The following is a 17,272-nucleotide window of genomic DNA, read 5'->3' on the forward strand; positions in this document are numbered from 1 at the left end:
CCGGTTTGTCAACTGCCACCTGCACCCTGCCTTCCCAATTTACTGGAGAAACTCTGTTGCCCTTGGGCTTCCAGTTGGTAGAGAGGGGTAGAGGGAAACTCCAGCACTCCCGGAGAAGGGAGGCCCCAAGATTTGCCCTCAGGCTTGCTAAGGCCTTGCTCTGAGGGGGGAAGAGGACGGCTGAACCCCGCCAGCCCCAAGCCTAAAACAGGGCAGGTGCAAGCTGGGGTGGGGGACGCACAAGAGTGTCTTCCGGCAGCAGGAAGTGGTAGGAAGTGGTAACTACCTATGGGGAAATGAGGCTTGTTCCTCCCTATGGGGTTGAGCTGAAGGGGAACCTTAGCCAAACCCTGCTCTCCTCAAAACAAGGGCGGGGGGGGGGGGGGTGCCGAGGGAACAATGGCCGAGGTTCTGTTCTCTGGCGCTGACTTTCCTTCCCCCACCCACCCTGGGAACTTCCCACCAGCCTCTCCAGGCATACACTTATCTCTCAGGGCTGGCAGTGGAGATGGGTAGGTCCCATCTGATGTCCTGGGAGTCTGGGGGAAGCAGGTGACCCAGGGGCGTCCAGGGCCCGGAGCAGCTACGGTAGCGCTGCCCACCGGCATTGAGGGCCCCGGGGCCGTGCTGTGAAGGGTGTGGTTGGGCCGCGGTGAGCAGACAGCTTCTGGGGGCTGCCAGCTTCCTGGAACGTTGAGGCCCTCACACTGGCCCTGGCTGCCTGGCAGCTGAGCATTGGGCACGGGCAGCCCAGGTGTGTGCCCAGCGCTCAGCACGAGGGGGCAGCAAGGTCCAGCCGTAGCGGGACCCTGCCAGGCAGGAACCCCTCGCGGGTGGCGCCAGGCAGGGGAGGGGGGGGCGCCCCGCCCCGCCCCGGGAGCCGTGGGGAGGGGGAGGGGCGGGGCGAGGCGGAGCCAGAGCAGGGTGCTGGCTGCAGAGCCCCAGGTCCCGGCGCCCGGCCCGCTCGCGGCCGCGTGGGAGCAGCGGGGCTCGACGGCGCGGCCGCCCGGAAGCCATGGCCGCGCATGGGAAGCTGCGCCGGGAGCGGGGGCCGCAGGCCGAGTATGAGGCGCAAGTCAAAGGTGAGAGGGCGCTGGGCGCTGCCGGCCCGGTTCCCTTGAGGAGACCCGGAAAAGTCCCGCCGCTGGCCCAGGGCCCGCTGCTCCGCTCCCCGGCCCCCCCCCAACCCCCCCCTCCCCTCCCCCCCCCCCCCCCCCCGCGACCTCCGGAGGGGGTTGAGGGAGGGAGCCCGAGCCTCTTGCCCGCCTCTCCGCCTCCCCTTGGCCTCAACCGCGGGCTGTTCCCCCTTCCTTCTTCCCTCCCTTCCTTTGGTCGCTCTGCCCTCCTTGGGTCCCCCTGCACCTCACCCAAGGAGCCCGAGGAGGGAAGGGGGCCCCTTGAAAGTGGCATTCTAGCCACAGTGAAATCGAACACCTCAGTTTTGCTGGGGAGGCCGAGGTAAGGGAGTCTGCGTGCCTAGGTGGCTGGAGTAGTGATGGCTTTGCCTTGAAACCAGTTTTTGGCCCTCTGGTGGGCACCGAGGTGGCTCAGAGTTGAGGGCCGCTGTCTGAGGATGAAACCGGCACTTAGAGATATAGCGGGGCCAGCTTCGAAGCCTTCTGAGGGTGGACTTCCTTGGGTTCTGAGAAACACTTTGTGCAAATCTCATGCAAATCAGCTTTGCAAATTTGCTGTCGGTCTTACTCAGGGCACCGTGACTCTTGCGAAGGAAAGCAGGTAGCAATCCAAGTTGGGGCCCTAAAATTTCCCCGTGTCTTCAGATGTGTGACCCTCCATATATGACTCTCAATCGCTCTGTTTTCCCGACGAAGGAAACCGAACCTCAGGGGAAGTGCCTTGCACACGGTCACGGTTCCTCCGAGGGACACGGAGATGACCTTTGAAATTCCTTCCAACCCAGAGATGCAGGTTCCACCACAATTAACCAACGCGAGCAGTTTCCGCCAAAGTGTGCCTGGGTCCTCCCCTCTGGTAGCTCTTGCTGCCCGGAGCCAACTTGAGGTGACTTTGCAGGGCGTGCCAGCTCGGCAGGTGGAGAGAATGACCCCCCAACCCGTTTCCCCAAAACGTCAGGAGGCTGAAGGGCTTTGGAAACTCTTCAGTCAGCAAATATGGGTCGGTTAATTCACACTGAAAAATTGGGTATTTGAGCAAGGCCTCCAGTGACTTTAGCTTGTAAACCCATCCTCCCCCCCAAAAAAACTTTTTACCATGCTGAAAAAAAAAACAGGATCACTGTCTTGACACCCTAAATTGTGAAAGGTCAGCACAGTCGTGGTTTCGGTCAGCAGAAGTGAGACCGTATGCCTTGCTCACAGGAAGTGCTGGTGGGGCCTGAGGCTCAGCTCTGCAATTCAGGCCTATGTGGATTCCATCCTTCCTTTCCACAGCTGTTTTGCACGCAGCTTTTCTGTCCCAGGCCCTGGGAATACAGCGCTGAGCAAAAGAGAACCAGTCCCTGCCCTCAGACAGCAAACGTCCTCTAACACGATTAGGTTCCAGAATGATGCTGGCCACTCTAAAAGGGGAGAGCGCAGAGGTGGAGGAAGGGGGTGGGAGGAGGGCCAGAGCTAGATTGGGAGGAGGTCGGGAAAGGGTTGATGATGAGTGCATTTGGGCTGAGATCTGAGAGCTGGAGAGTGCCGGCCGAGGCCGGGGACTGGGCACCAGCTCGCTGCGTTCAGGTCATGCTCAGTCCCCGGTCTACTCGACACAACCAGCGTATCTAACCGAGGCACGGCTGCCCTGAAGAAAAAATGAAGCCGGCTGGCGTGCTGTTTTGTTCAGCACTGTTCGGTTGTAATTGGTCTCCAGGGACCTGGTGCTCTGGGAGGGTGGGGCAGACACCAGAGGAAGGTGAGGTGAGTGGGGACATTTCAGATCTTTCTTGGAATGAAATGAGATTCACTTTGATCTCAAAAATGTTGCCCTGATTCGGTGACGAATCCCCAGATTGCAGGTGGCATAGAGCCCGCTCCCCCTGGCGCCTGGAGCGGAGAGCCAGCCGCTGGAGCCCGGCCTCAGAGGCTGTGAGTGGACTGGGTCACTCAGCCCTGCCCTGCTCTGCAGCGGCTTTCCTGTCAGGAAGCACCCCCCCCCCCCCCACCATCTGAGTTCGGCTCAAGTCATGATCTCTTGGTTCGTGGGTTCGAGCCCCGTGTCGGGCTCTGTGCCGACAGCTCGGAGCCTGGAGCCTGCTTCGGACTCTGGGTCTCCCTCTCTCTCTGCTCCTTCCCTGCTCATTCTCCCTCTCTCTCAAATAAATAAAAATTAAAAGAAAAAGAAAGAAAGAAAGAAAGAAAGAAAGAAAGAAAGAAAGAAAGAAAGAAAGACAGACACCTTCTCTAAAGGGAGAGCAGACAAGGAGATGGGGATGCCGGCAAGCGGTACCCACGGAGGCGGCACCACGCCCACGGCCCCTGGGAAGTCACTGGCAGGACACAAATGCAAGGAGGACAGGCGCTGAGCTGTTTGCAGGGCAGTTTCTTCAGTGGACCTGGGCCCCTGCTGCTTCTCACCTCCTCCCTCACCTGCTCCCTGGTCTGAGGCCTCGCTGTCTTCTGCCTAGAGCGGCTCTGGAGCTGCCACTGGAGCTGGGCACTTTCTCTCCACCACCGGAGAGGTCACCTGACCTCTGCCTGGCCTCCCCATGGCAGCCCAGGGGGAGCCGGACCGTGGTGCCCGGCTGCTGTGTCTCCTCTCTCTCTCAGTGACTGGCTGGAAGTCCTTCCCTGACCACGGGCCCTGTGCCATCTGCGTGTGCCCACGGCTTGCTCCAGCCACCCTGGTTCCAACGGCCCACGCCCCCTGTGTCACCTCCTTCAGCTCCTGGCCCCCCTCTAGAAGGACCCCTCCCTGCCCTCACCTCCAGCTCTGCTCTCACCTTGCTGGGTTTGCCTCCTCAGCACACCGTGCTCCTGGACGTTCTAGTATGTGTGTGGCCCCTTGTGATCTGCACCCCCTTTCCCATCCTGGCTTTGTGAGGGCAAGCACTTGGTCAGCCCTCTGTCACACTGTCTCCGCGTCTGGAACATGCCTGGCACAGACTGGGTATGTAATCAACATTCTGTGGAATGGAGAAATCGATTAATGTCCCTCCCTGGGCACACGGACGGAGATAAATAAGTGGGCGACCCTTTTGCCTGAAGCCCGGGCCGGGACTTGTGACCCGGGAGCCCCCGTGCCCACCTGGGCGCCCGGTGGGTGGCAGAAGGTGTTTGTAGCAGGTTAAGTGTGTCATTCAGGCGGATCTTTGCTTTCGTGGCGAGAGCAGTGTTGCCAAATCAAGCCCGCGATAAGGTGTCAAAAGCCAGCGGTGTGGGGGCCCTGGGCGTGGCGCCTCTGCCAGGAGGTGGGGGTGGGGTGCCCTGTGGGTGGGTGCCGGGGGTGGAAACTGGAGACTGAAAGCAGGCCAACTCCCTCAGTCCCTTTCCCTTGTCAGCCCCAGCCAGCTTGCTCTGGCCATTGGCCCCGCCGAGGGGGCTGCCCTTTCCCCGTGAGGGGCCAAGGGCACGCTTCCCGGCCACTGAGGCCACTGGTGGCCACAAGTTCGCCGCAGGTTCGGCAGAGCGCCCCGGCAGCCTTGCCCCGGCGCGGCCGCCACCCTGCCTGGGGTCCGGGGCTCCCGAAGGGCAGGAAGTGGCAGGACGCACAGCTCAGGGGCTTTCCAGGAACCACGGAGTGACGAGAAGCCCAGTTGAAAGGCACCTGGCTAGGGACAGGGCCAGATGGCACTGGGGCAGCTGTGGGTTCCCACCGTCGCGACAGGTTCCCACCACCCCGGATCGGCCCCGCTGCCCGTCTGCCCGCAACAGCCTTCCTGTTCTTCAACTGCTTGGGCCTGGCTGGTTCCCTTTAGCCTTAGCCCAGAGGCCCCTTCCCCCTCCCCACCCCGGACTGCCCTGAGCCCAGCGTGCCCCCCGCCGGGGGGCCAGTGTCCTTCCCCTCCTCCTCCGTCTGGGGGGGCAGCCACGGTGGGGGGGGGGGGGCGCTCAGGCCGTGGCCGGGCCTGAGCCACGGTCCCTCGCAGAGATGCGCTGGCAGCTGAGCGAGCAGCTGCGCTGCCTGGAGCTGCAGGGCGAGCTGCGGCGGGACCTGCTGCAGGAGCTGGCCGAGTTCATGCGGCGGCGCGCCGAAGTGGAGCTGGAGTACTCCCGGGGCCTGGACAAACTGGCCGAGCGCTTCTCCAGCCGAGGCGGCCGCCTGGGGGGCGGCGGCCGGGAGCACCAAAGCTTCCGGTGGGTACTCGAGGGGTGGGGTGGCCACGGTAGAGCCCGAAGCCCGCCTCCCCCCGGCTCCCGGTCTGAGTGCCCCTCTGCCCCAGGAAGGAGCCGTCCCTGCTGTCGCCCCTGCACTGCTGGGCCGTGTTGCTGCAGCATACGCGGCAGCAGAGCCGGGAGAGCGCCACCCTCAGCGAGGTGCTGGCCGGGCCCCTGGCCCAGCGCCTGAGTCACATCGCGGAGGATGTGGGGCGCATAGTCAAGAAGGTAAGGCCTTCGCCCCGGGCCTGGCAGGCAGCAAGGGAGGTGTGGACGGCCTCAGGGTCTAGGCGGGCGGGGCCGGGTGGGCTGGGCGCCAGGCCTGGGGAGCCAGGTGGAGCCTTGAGTGCCGCTGTCAGCACCCCCCTGCCCCCCCCCCCCCCCCCCCCCCGCCCCCGGGTCTGCAGCTGCTGTGCTGGGGCAGTGCTGTGGTCACATTCTCGTCCTCAGACCAAGGATCTGGAGCAGCAGCTGCAGGAGGAGCTCCTGGAGGTGGTGTCCGAGCTTCAGACGGTGAGGACAGGGCAGGGCCCGCCCCCGGGCACAGGGAGGCCATCATATCACATCTCCCCAAGCCGGGCTCAAGGATCAGAGGATCGAGAGGCCGGGACAGACCTGGGGTTTGGGGACCGAGAGCACAGCCCTCTCTCTCTGCTCTGGGCACAGGGTGGTTAGGCTGAGCGCTCACGCGGGATTGGCTACCTCCCGGGTCTGAATCCCAGATGGCCCCGGGTGGGGGTGGGGGGGGAGGACGGGGCGGCCTGGCTGTGGCCGTGGCCTTCAGCAGGGCGGCTTGGCCTCGCTCCTCCCTGCAGGCCAAGAAGACGTACCACGTGTACCACATGGAGAGCGTCAATGCTGAGGCCAAGCTCCGGGAGGCTGAGCGGCAAGAGGAGAAGCGGGCGGGCCGCACCGCCACCACCGCCGCCACGGCCACCAATGAGGCGGGCCCTGTCCGCAAGAGCTCCCTCAAGAAGGGAGGGCGGCTGGTGGAGAAGGTGGGTCTGGAGGGCGCCCGTCTTCGAAGGCTCCGGTTCTGGCCTTTGTCCCTGCGAGTCCCTGGCCCTCACTGGGGCCTGCCGGGAGGTGGTGTGTGGATGGGGAACGTCGGACTGGGGAGAGGACAGCCACGGAGCTCCGGTCAGCTCTCCTGGCTTTGGACGGCTCCTCAAGCTGGGGTGGTAGACGCGGGGGCAGGAGAACAGTCTGCCCTGTGCTCCCAGCTCTCCCCTACCCAGCTGGAGTCAAGAGAGCTTTGGTGCTCCCGAGGCTGTCCGCCCACCCAGCCACCCGGCCTCGCACGGTGCCAGCAGGTTGCAGAGGGGCAAGAGGACGCGTGGCATGGGTGATTGGCCAACGTGCGGGGAGAGAGCGTTTGAGGTGGCCCCTGAAAGGATGGGGAGGCCCCGAGCCAGGAGGAGCTGAGGCGCACCTGGGGTTGCCGGCCCGAGTTCATGCGTCACGGGGTGGGGCAGGGGAGGACATTGCGACTTCTGGGCCATTCGTTTGAGGGCCCTGTGGGACATCAGGGGCAGAGGTCCGCACGCAGATGGGGTGTGGAGGTGGAGATCCCAGGGAAGGCCTGAGATGGGGGCCGGCTGGCCGAGTAGGTGACCCTGGTGTACTTGTGCGGTCTTGAGCAGCGTCAGGCCAAGTTCTTGGAGCATAAAGTCAAGTGCACAAAGGCTCGCAACGAGTACCTGCTCAGCCTGGCCAGCGTCAATGCTGCCGTCAGCAACTACTACTTGCACGACGTCTTGGATCTCATGGATGTGAGTGCCAGGCGGGCAGGCTGCGCCCGGTGCCCCGTGCCCCGGGGCCCACCCTGAGCCGCGTTCTTGCTTCCTCCCCAGTGCTGTGACACAGGATTCCACTTAGCCCTGGGCCAGGTGCTCCGGAGCTACACGGCTGCCGAGACCCGCACCCAGGCCTCCCAGACGCAGGGTCTCGGCAGCCTGGAAGAGGCGGTGGAGGCCCTAGATCCTCCAGGGGACAAGGCCAAGGTTCTGGAGGTGCACGCAGTCGCCTTCTGTCCCCCGCTGCGTTTCGACTACCAGCCCCACGAGGGAGATGAGGTGAGGGTCACGGCGCCTGCCCCTCATGCGCCAAGCAGCGAGGCAAAGGGCTCTGTGCTCTCTGGTCTCTGTTGTCACAGTGGTCCAGTCAGATGAGTTCCACTTGGCTCGGGAGTCGCAACTCCTGCACGCAGCTGATTGCTCAGCCCTCATTCAATGTCCTCGAGGCAAACGAGGCTCCCCGTAAGTTTGGCCACTTGCGTTTGAAGCGAGCAAACTTGTGCCGCTCACTTCTGCAGTTCAGCCAATGAACGCATACGTCCGCACCAGGACAAACACAGCAAAAAGATCACCAGGTTGACACAGGTACTAGGTGGGCATATGGCTGTCCATATACTCCTCTTCCAGATGTTCTGCATGCTTTGACATTTCGTAATTCAAGGTTGAGGGGAAATGAACCAAAGCAGCAGTAGAATATAGCTAGCGTCTTTTCCTTGGTCTCTGAGCTATTTTTTCCTCTACCAGTTTATCCTGGAGGGCACTGAACGGCCTGGGGTTACACGGAGCTGTTAGCTTTTTACTCTGTATTTTGACCCGAGTCACAGTTGAAAAAGTCAAATGTTACTCAAGGCTTACGATGCCACATAGCAGTTCTCTGACTCACCCTTTCTGTTCCCGATTCCACTCCCCAGAAACAGCCACCTCCCAGTGTTCTGGCTGTTGCTTCTGGGGCTGCCCTCCCTGTGTTCAACTTCACAGCAGCCTGCTAGTTGCTTTTCTACCGACTTCCTCCCAGGGCCGGCTACTGCTCAGCCCCGCCACCCTCTCCTCACCCTCTGCCCTCCTCCGCCCCCCCACCCCCCGCCCCCGCGGGCAATCTGTGACTCCGCTTGTCTGAAAATGCCTGGATTCTATCCTTGAAATCGATTGGTAGTTTAGCTGGATATAGAATTCAGAGTTGAAAAAAATTTTCCCCTTAGACTGGTAAGGGCATCGCTCTAGGATTTCAGTGCTTAGGTGAGAAACCCAATGCCATTCTGATTTCTGATACTTGTGTGTGGCCTGCAAGTTTTCTCCCCGAAGCTTTTAGGAGTCTCTTCCCCCCTTGTAAAATTGTACAATGATGTTCTTTGGGGATCCTGTTTCCTTCTCCCTGCTGGACAACTGCTGGGTGCTGTCACTGTAAAATCGTGTGTCCTTAGGTTTGGGGCTCATATTATCCCTTCGATCACTTCCTCTTCTTAACTTTTTAACTTAACTTCTTAACTTTTCTCTCACTTTCAGGGATTCTTGTAACTGGTTGCTGGACTCCATGGGTTGGTTCTCTAATTTTCTTATCTTTTCTCTTTCCTATTCCCCAACCTCTATTCCTTTTAATTCTGCTTCCTTAGTGATTTCTTCAACCCCTCGTTGACTTTTTAAAACAATTTACTTTCACAGTTTTTGTTTCTAAGAGTTCTGTTTTGTTGTCCAAATTCCAATTTAAAATAACCCTTTGTTCTTGTTTCACGGATATAATATCATCTCCAATCATTCTGAAATGTTCATTTTTGTTTTCTTGACATTTTTCTCTGCTCCCTGCAATTTCTTTGTTCTTGCAGTTTTTAAAAAAGCTTGCTTTCATCTTTCTCTTTCATTTTAGAGCTTCCCTCACATGGCTGGCAACTCTTGGCCATCAGTTCATATTTAAGAGGAAGCACTGAGGGGTGGATTAGGTAGTTGACATGCTCAGTGGGTTAAGCGTCCACTCTTGGTTTCAGCTCGAGTCATGATCTCACGGTTCGTGAGTTCAAGCCCTGAGGTGCGCTCTGTGCCGACAGCTTGGGGCCTGCTTGGGATTCTGTCTGCCTCTTTCTCTGCCCCTCCCCGACCTGCGCTCTCTCAAAAATAAATAATAAAAAAAATTTTTTAAAGATATGTGATGTGCACAAACAGAGCTTGTCAACAGAGGGCTTCCCCTCAGGGACTCAGACCATTACTTTGAGGGAGACCTCCATGGTGGGGAGTTGGCAGGTGTCCTGGGAAGAGGGTGCTAGAAAGGGTCAGTAGGACTGGGGCTGAGTTTAGGGGATTTGGGGGAGGGACTCAGCTCTGGCCTAGATACTGTGAGGAAGCAGGGGTAACTCCGATCGGAGGTGTTCATAAATCTTATCTGGGAGGCAAGAGGTGGGGGTGGGGTGGGGGATGAAGGGACGCGAAGGCAGCCGTTACTCGTAGTAGCCCAAACAGAGGGAGGTTTGGCCGTTTTTGTGGCTGGGACAGAGTTCTTGTTTTGGTCTGCCCTCACATGTCATGATGGGGTGGTCTTGCTTTGGTCTTCCCCTATCGTGGTCACAGAGGGACCTTGTGTGATGTTGATGCTCTGTGACATTCCTTATGTTCAGTAGGATAACACCCAGTCCCATCTGGGCAGCTCCAGATGGCAGTGGCTGCTTTATTCTTTCTCATCACTAGGAAGTTTTGTCCCCTTCTTTGGCAGTGACTACTGTCCCTAAGTCCAGAATCCCTCTGATTTATCCTTTCTAGAGGGCAGATCTCTAGTTTGCTGCTAATTGTATGGGTTTGAGCGAGGGTCTTCTAACGTCAGTGTTCCCTAGGGCCTGAAGAGACTTTTTTAATTTTATTTTTATGGTAAAATATACATGAAATTTACCACTTTAAATGTGTGTGTGTGTGTGTGTGTGTGTGTGTGTGTGTGTGTATTTTTAAATAATTTCTACACCCAATGTGGGGCTGGAACTCATGTCTCCAGAACTTTTCCATCTTCCCAAACCACACTCTGTCCTGATTAGACACTAACTCCCCCTTCCCCAACCCCCCCCTCCGTGCCCACCATCCTACTTCCTGTCTCTGTGAATTTAGGTCTAGCTCTAGACTACTCTAGATCACTCACACAAGTGAAATCATACTGTATTTGTCTATTGTGACTTGCTGGTTTCATTCAGCATAGTGTCCTCAAGGTTCATCCATGTTGTAGCCTGTGACAGCAACTCCTTCCTTTTTTTTTTGAGAGAGAGCACAAGCGGGGGAGGAGCAGAGAGAGGGGAACAGAGGATCTGAAGCGAACTCTGCATTGTCAGCAGTGAGTCCAATATGGGGCCTGAACTCATGAACCATGAGATCATGATCTGAGCCCAAGTAGGACGCCCAACTGACTGAGCCACTCAGGTGCCCTACCTTTCTTTCTTCCTTCCTTCCTTTCTTTCTTTCTTTCTTTCTTTCTTTCTTTCTTTCTTTCTTTCAAATGTTTATTTTGAGAGAGAGAGAAAGAGCTCGAGCTGGGGAGGGACAGAGAGAGAGAGCCCGAGAATCCCAAGGAGGCTCTGTGTTGTCTCCGCAGAGTACAATTTGGGGCTCGATTCCATGAACTGTGCGATCGTGACCTAAGCCAAAATCAAGAGCCTGGTGCTTAACCGACTGAGCCACCTAGGATCTCCTTTCTTTTTTTTTCTTTTTTAATTTTTTTTAATCTTTATTTATTTTTGAGAGAGAGAGAGAGAGAGACAGAGTGCGAGCAGGGGAGGAACAGAGAGAGGGGGACACAGAATCTGAAGCAGGCTTCAGGCTCTGAGCTGTCAGCACCGAGCCTGACGTGGGGCTCGAACTCATGAATGGTGAGATCATGACCTGAGCCAAAGTCGGACGCTTAATGGACTGAGCCACCCAGGACTGAGCCCCTCCTTTCTTTTTAAGGCTGAATAATGTTATATTCTGTGGACAGATCACATTTTGCTTATCAATTCATCCGTTGATAGACACTTGGGTTGGTTCCTCCTTTTGGTTGCTGTGAGTCCTCCTGCGGTGAACACAAGTGTGCAAATCTCTTCCAGGGGGCGCCTGGGTGGCTCAGTCGGTTGAGCGTCCGACTTCGGCTCAGGTCACGATCTCATGGCTCATGACTTTGAGCCCCGCATTGGACTCAGTGCTGACAGTGCAGAGGATTGCCTGACATTCTCTCTGTCTCCCTCTCTCTCTGCTCCCCACTGCCCTGTCTCAAAATAAATAAACTTAAAGAAATAATGAACTGCTTTATTGAGGTATGAGCCGCATACCATGTCATCTACCCATTTAAAGTGTGCAATTCAGTGGGTTCTAGAATATATGCAGAGTTACGCAACCATCACCACTATCTCCTTCCAAAACACGTTCACTCCTAAAAAGAAGCCTTGGACTCATTAAGCAGTCACTCCCCAGTCCCTGGCACCCACTCATCTCACTGTGTAACTTTCCATTCTCTTTATGATGTGTTTTTTTTTTTTAATGTTTATTTATTTTGGGGAGAGAGAGTATGCAAGAGAGCAGGGTAGGGGCAGAAAGAGAGGGGGAGAGAGAATCCCAAGCAGGTCTGTACCGCCAGCGCAGAGCCCGACACGGGGCTCGAACTCGCAAACTATGAGATCGTGACCTGAGCTGAAATCAAGAGTCGGATGCTCAACCGACTGAGCCACCCAGGCGCCCCTTGCTCATCTGCTTTCTGTCTCTGTGGATTTGCCTCTTCTGGAATTGTATGCACACGGAAGCATACGACATGTGCCTTTTCTGTCTGGCTTCTTTCACTTAGCAGAATGTCTTCCGGGCTCACCTGCATCATAGCGTGGGGCAGCCAGGACACCGTTCGTTTTTGTGGCTTGAGTGACATTACACTGTACGGATGTGACACACTTGCTTACCCTTTCATCTGCTGGTACATGCTCGGGCTGCTCCTGTCTGGGGGCTGTTACAAGGAGTGCTGCCCCCAGCGTCTTCACACATGCGTGCTCCTGTCTCTTGGGGAGGGGCCCTTAGCGTCTTCCGGAGCGGGTGTATCACGGCGCGTGGATCGGTGGTTCTGGACAGCAGCCGCCGAGGCAGAGGAAACGTGCATGCCTCCCTCGTGCCCGCTGCCCAGCCCCACTTCCACGTCTGAGCTTTCTGTCCCCAGGCTCAGCCCTCAGTGCCCTGGACGCTGCCCCACACAGGTGGCTGAGATCCAGGTGGAAATAGAACTGCGGGACGAGATCCTGCCCAGGGCCCAGAATATCCAGAGCCGCCTGGACCGACAGACCATCGAGACGGAGGAGGTATGCGCGCTCCGGTGGGGACTCGGGACTGAAGACGTGGAGCCAGGTGGCCATGGCCTCCCCTCCCCTTCCCTTCCGACCTGGACTTCCTGTCCCTCGGTTGTGCCCCATTGCTTCCTCCCCTGGTGCCGTCCTCTCCTTAGGTGAGCAAGACTCTGAAGGCCACGCTGCAGGCCTTACTGGAGGTGGTGGCGTCGGAAGATGGGGACGTGCTTGACTCTTTCCAAGCCAGCCCCTCCACCGAGTCCCTCAAGTCCACCAGCTCGGATCCGGGTTCTCGGCAGGCTGGCCGGAGGCGGGGCCAGCAGCAGGAGACTGAGACCTTCTACGTCACGGTGCGGCCCCGGGGGCGCAGGGGCAGGGGCACAGGCAGGGCGCTGGAAGGGCCCGGAGCAGGGATTACAACTCCGGGCTCTTCTCGGGGCTTCCCAGAAGCTCCAGGAGTACCTGAGTGGACGAAGCATCCTCGCCAAGCTGCAGGCCAAGCATGAGAAACTGCAGGAGGCCATTCAGCGAGGTGGGTCCCCGTCCGGCCCTTGGCCGCTTCCTCCCCACCCCCAGGGCCAGGAGTGGCACCTGCCCTCAGCCTTCCTGCCCGGGAACCCCAGCCAGCCCACGTTCCTCTCTGCCCGGAGAGGTTGGTCGGCATGCAGGGGCTAGCCGGGCAAGGGTCCCGGTCCCTATCTGGCCACCACCCTTGACCTTCGGGCCATGCCTTTGTCTGTGCGGTGCATTGAGGACCTGCTGGCCCAAGACGCACAGCAATGTTTTCTCCTCCCCAGGTGACAAGGAGGAGTGGGAGGCGTCTCGGTGAGTGCTTCACTCGGGGCTGCTTCGGAGGAGTTGCTGTGCCGCGGGGGCCAGGCTTCAGTGTCCGCACCCCGCCTCCTTGCGGCCCACCTCTGCTGCGCATTGTCCCACGGCTTCAATTTTCCACTTTGCCCATCGGGTTCTGGAATACCTCGCGGGCTCCAGGGCCCCGTGTGCCTCGGCCAGGGGGCGGGACATCCTGTCCTCCATGCCCCCTCCCCTCCGAGCCAGCTTCCGTTGCCCCCCAGGACCCAGTACACACAGAGAAAACTCCAGAAGAGCCGCCAGCCCCGCCCCAGCTCCCAGTATAACCAGAAACTCTTCGGGGGAGACATGGAGAAGTTTATCCAGGTACTGGCCCTGCCTCACAGTGCAGCTGTGCTCAGGCCCTCCCCTGCATGTTGGTTTCTGTCCAGCCCGGGGCTCCCGTGTCCTCCGTTGCCGATGACCGGTCAACTGTCCCTTCTTGGATGGGCCTTGTCCGGCCTCCACTGATGGAAGGGAACATCTTTCACTAGTATCAGCCACCTACAGAAAGCCTCGGGCGGGGATGCACAACGAGTTGAGCCCACAAGCCCCACTTCTGGCTAGCACGGTACTGGGGACCCTAGAAAGTGAAATGAGGGAGGCGAGAAAGGTCTGAAAAGAAGAAACAGCACTAGCCTTTTTTATGACGTGATGACGCACTTTGTACGTATTGAAAAGAAGCAGGGGGCTACTTAAGTGAACAAATGTGAGTTTTGCAATGTCACCTGATTCCAGGTCAACGTAGAGAATCTGGTTGCACTTTTACCGGCCAACTTTAAGCAGCAAACAGTGTAAGGCCTAGAATGGCCCCAGGGATATCAGACACGTGGGAGCGACTCTCACAAACCGCGTGCCACACGTCGTTGCCGATAGCCATAATGGATCGTTAAGAGCAAATACAAGTGAGCAGATGACAAGGAGGGACAGTGACGTGAACACCCTCTCTGTTCCCAGAGCTCAGGCCAGCCCGTGCCCCTGGTGGTGGAGAGCTGTGTCCGCTTCATTAACCTGAATGGTAAGCCACCCCCGGGCCCTCCTACTGCCGGCCTGGCGCCCGGCACCCGGCACCGGAGCCTGGCGGGGTGGGGGGCGGGACTCAGCGCCCGTCCCCTCTCATCCTCCCTCAGGCCTGCAGCACGAGGGCATCTTCCGGGTGTCAGGTGCCCAGCTCCGGGTCTCAGAGATCCGCGACGCTTTCGAGAGAGGTAGGGACCGGCAGGATGGGGTGGGCGTGGGGGCTAGCTAGAGCCGCTGCAATCGGCCTTCTGCTCCCTCGGTCACCCTCAGGGGAGGACCCACTGGTGGAAGGCTGTACGGCCCACGACCTGGACTCCGTGGCTGGGGTGCTGAAGCTCTACTTCCGGAGCCTGGACCCCCCGCTCTTCCCGCCGGACCTGTTCGCGGACCTGCTGGCTTCTGCAGGTGAGGCCGGGGCCTGAGGCCGGCTGGGGGGTGGGGGGCAGGGGCCGCTCTCCGGTGGCGGCCGTGGTCACACTCACGCGCTCCTCTCCTCGGGCGGTGGCCTGGGCCGCAGAGCTGGAGGCCGTGGCGGAGCGGGTGGAGCTCGTGAGCCAACTGCTGGCCCGGCTGCCCAGACCCGTGCTGGTGGTCCTGCGTTACCTTTTCACCTTCCTCAACCAGTGAGTGCTCCTTAGGGGACGAGGAGGGCTGCCCGTGGGGGTGCAGGGGACACCGGGCGGGGAGCTCCCTGCCCGTGACCCGTGTGTGCTCCCCAGCCTGGCTCAGTACAGCGACGAGAACATGATGGACCCCTACAACCTGGCTGTGTGCTTTGGGCCGACACTGCTGCCTGTGCCCGCGGGGCAGGACCCGGTGGCCCTGCAGGGCCGGGTGAACCAGCTGGTGCAGACGCTCATCGTGCAGCCATCGCGGGTTTTCCCGCCCGTGAGCCTGGTGCCCGGCCCCGTCTATGAGAAGTGCATGGCGCCGCCTTCTACCAGCTGCCTGGGGTAGGCTCTTGGCGGGCCCGGCTCGGGCTCGGGGGCCGAGCACCGGGGAACCCCCTCACCTACTCAGACGCCTCCCTCTGACCTCAGGGACGCCCACCTGGAGGGCCTGGCGGGGGAGAACGAGCCGGAGCTGGAAGCAGGGACCCCGGCCCAGGAGGACGGTGAGTGAGGGAGCTGCGAGACGAGGAGGGCCCGGCCTCCCGGGCGCCCGCCTGCTCCGCCTCCCAGCTCGGACCCCCTTTTCTCCCCAGACCTGGAGGGGGCCGTGGAGGCCGTGGCCTGCTTCGCCTACACGGGCCGCACGGCCCAGGAGCTGAGCTTCCAGCGCGGGGATGTGCTGCGGCTGCTCGAGCGGGCCTCAGGCGACTGGTGGCGGGGCGAGCGCGCGGGCACCCGGGGACTCATCCCGCACAAGTACATCACGCTGCCCGCAGGGTGAGTGGGCCGCCTCTCGCTCAGCCAGCTTTTCGGCTCGTCCCCTGCCCCGAGTCCCCGCTTCCCCAGCCCGCCGGCCCCCCGGGGCCTGCCCCCGGAATGGGCGCTCCCAACAGGCTGTCTCTCTGACCCCAGTGCAGAGAAGCACGCCGCCGGCCAGGGGCCACAGGCTACGGGGGAGCTGCTGAGCAGTCCAGGTGTCCTCCCGGCCACAGAATTTGCCCACCGGTGAGCAAGGAAAAGGTGGTTCCTCGGGAGGACTCGCCGTGGTGGCCCCCCTCGCTCACCTCGGCCTGAGCACTGCGGTTGGGGAGCCGAGTGCCACGCCTGGTCAGAAGGGGCGGGGGTCTGACTGTGGCCGCGTGGACAGGGGCCCGGTGGGGGAGGGCCGTCCGGCTGAGGGACGCCGGAGGAGGGCAGGAGGGACCCACCGGGCCAGCCTTGCTGTTCCCCCTGCCTTGGCCGTGCCCTGGCACGGGAGGAGGTGCCGCCAGGCTCACTGTCCGTCCCCTGCAGGCCAGAGCCATGCACCCCGCCTGACGCCCCTCTGGGCACACCCGGGGGTCCCGCTGGGCACAGGCGGCACTGCTTGGTCCCCACCTCCCCAGAGCGATACGTGGAGGTAGACAAGGTGAGAGCGGGGACTGGCTGCGTGCCAGCTGTGGCCCCGTGGCCAGGCCTAGGAGTCCGGGGGCAAGGCAGGGAGCTGGGCCACACAGACGCAAATGCCCGAGGGGCCGGAGCCAAGGGGTAAGGGTGGGGTAGGGCAGCCGGGAGACCCCAGGGGAGGCGTGCGGCGGGCAGGGCAGGGTGGGGTGCGGGTGGGCACCGTCCGGGAGGCCAGGGAGACAGTGGGTATGAGAGGAAGAGGGGAGATCTGGGCCGCGACCGAAGGGGTCCCCGCTTCAGGGCTGAGCTGAGGAATTGTTGTCCCCAGAGGCAGCTGTGACGGCCACGCCGAAAGTGACAGAAGAGAAACCGGGCAGGGCAGGTGGGGCGGCTCCCAACAGATGCCCTCCCTTTCTCTTCTCTCCTCTAGGCCGTGACACAGACCATGGACTCCGTGTTCAAGGAGCTCTTGGGAAAGACCTCCGCTCGCCAGGGCCTCGGGCCGGCGATCGCCGGCTCCCCCAGCCCCGGACCCGGCAATGCGAAGCCTCCAGCCTGCAGCCGCCTTGGCAAGAACAAAGGCTTCTCCCGCGGCCCCGGGGCCCTGGCGTCACCCGCGTTGTCCCATCCCCAGGGCCTGGACTCACCCCTCAAGCACTGACGCGCTGCTCCCTGGCCTGTCCAGCAAGCGCTGGGCTCCTGCTCTTGTCCCCTCTGCAGAGGAGGGTACAGCCACCCCAACGCCCCCCTGCCTGCCCCAGCCCCAGCTCGGGCCCCTTTGGGAGGCAGCTGAGGAAGGAGGCCGAGGCTGAGGGGCTTTTGCCAGGCGGGCTTGTCGGTGACTGTCGGGCGGTGGGCGCCCAGGCTGCTCTCTGCCTCAGCTGAGGGTGCCAGCCTGGTGGAGGTGGGCAGGCGTTGGCCGCTGTTTATAAAGTCCTGTGCGCTGACTCCGTGCGAGCCCCTTTTCTGTCTCGGGAGGCTGCACAGGCGGTGGCAGGGTCAGATGCCGGGTGCTCAGCACCGAGTGGCCCCTGCCCGGACCGTGTGGTTTGGGGGCCTGCACCCAT

General features: G+C 60.5%; 1 protein-coding gene across 3 annotated transcripts; it reads left to right on the plus strand.

Moving 5' to 3' along the window:
• Positions 1-919: 919 nt before the first annotated feature.
• On the plus strand, positions 920-17,152 carry ARHGAP4 (Rho GTPase activating protein 4). Of its 3 annotated transcripts, XM_081793134.1 has the most exons (22): positions 921-1,082; positions 5,051-5,258; positions 5,345-5,507; positions 5,730-5,792; positions 6,095-6,277; positions 6,923-7,051; positions 7,133-7,354; positions 12,253-12,354; positions 12,498-12,689; positions 12,787-12,871; positions 13,137-13,164; positions 13,413-13,515; positions 14,146-14,206; positions 14,319-14,396; positions 14,479-14,613; positions 14,726-14,831; positions 14,928-15,161; positions 15,249-15,322; positions 15,413-15,596; positions 15,732-15,824; positions 16,113-16,227; positions 16,636-17,152. In XM_081793134.1, exons 1-22 carry the CDS (start codon positions 1,016-1,018, stop codon positions 16,864-16,866), a joined length of 2,856 nt encoding a protein of 951 aa, XP_081649260.1. In that variant the 5' UTR covers positions 921-1,015; the 3' UTR covers positions 16,867-17,152. The 3 variants fall into 3 exon arrangements, with proteins under 3 accessions (XP_081649261.1, XP_081649262.1, XP_081649260.1); XM_081793135.1 differs by lacking the exon at positions 15,732-15,824 and having other exon boundaries at positions 920-1,082; XM_081793136.1 differs by lacking the exon at positions 16,113-16,227 and having other exon boundaries at positions 920-1,082; positions 16,636-16,729.
• Positions 17,153-17,272: the final 120 nt, after the last annotated feature.

This window comes from Panthera onca, chromosome X (genome assembly GCF_046562875.1).
Source record: "Panthera onca isolate mPanOnc1 chromosome X, mPanOnc1 haplotype 2, whole genome shotgun sequence".
Classification (NCBI taxonomy): Eukaryota; Metazoa; Chordata; class Mammalia; order Carnivora; family Felidae; genus Panthera; species Panthera onca.

Bases quoted from the DNA above. Each gene is read 5' to 3' on its own strand.
- ARHGAP4 (XM_081793134.1), top strand. From the start codon at position 1,016: ATGGCCGCGCATGGGAAGCTGCGCCGGGAGCGGGGGCCGCAGGCCGAG. The intron at 7,355-12,252 runs GTGAGGGTCACG...TGCCCCACACAG, and splicing joins AGCCCCACGAGGGAGATGAG to GTGGCTGAGATCCAGGTGGA. The intron at 13,516-14,145 runs GTACTGGCCCTG...CTCTGTTCCCAG, and splicing joins ACATGGAGAAGTTTATCCAG to AGCTCAGGCCAGCCCGTGCC.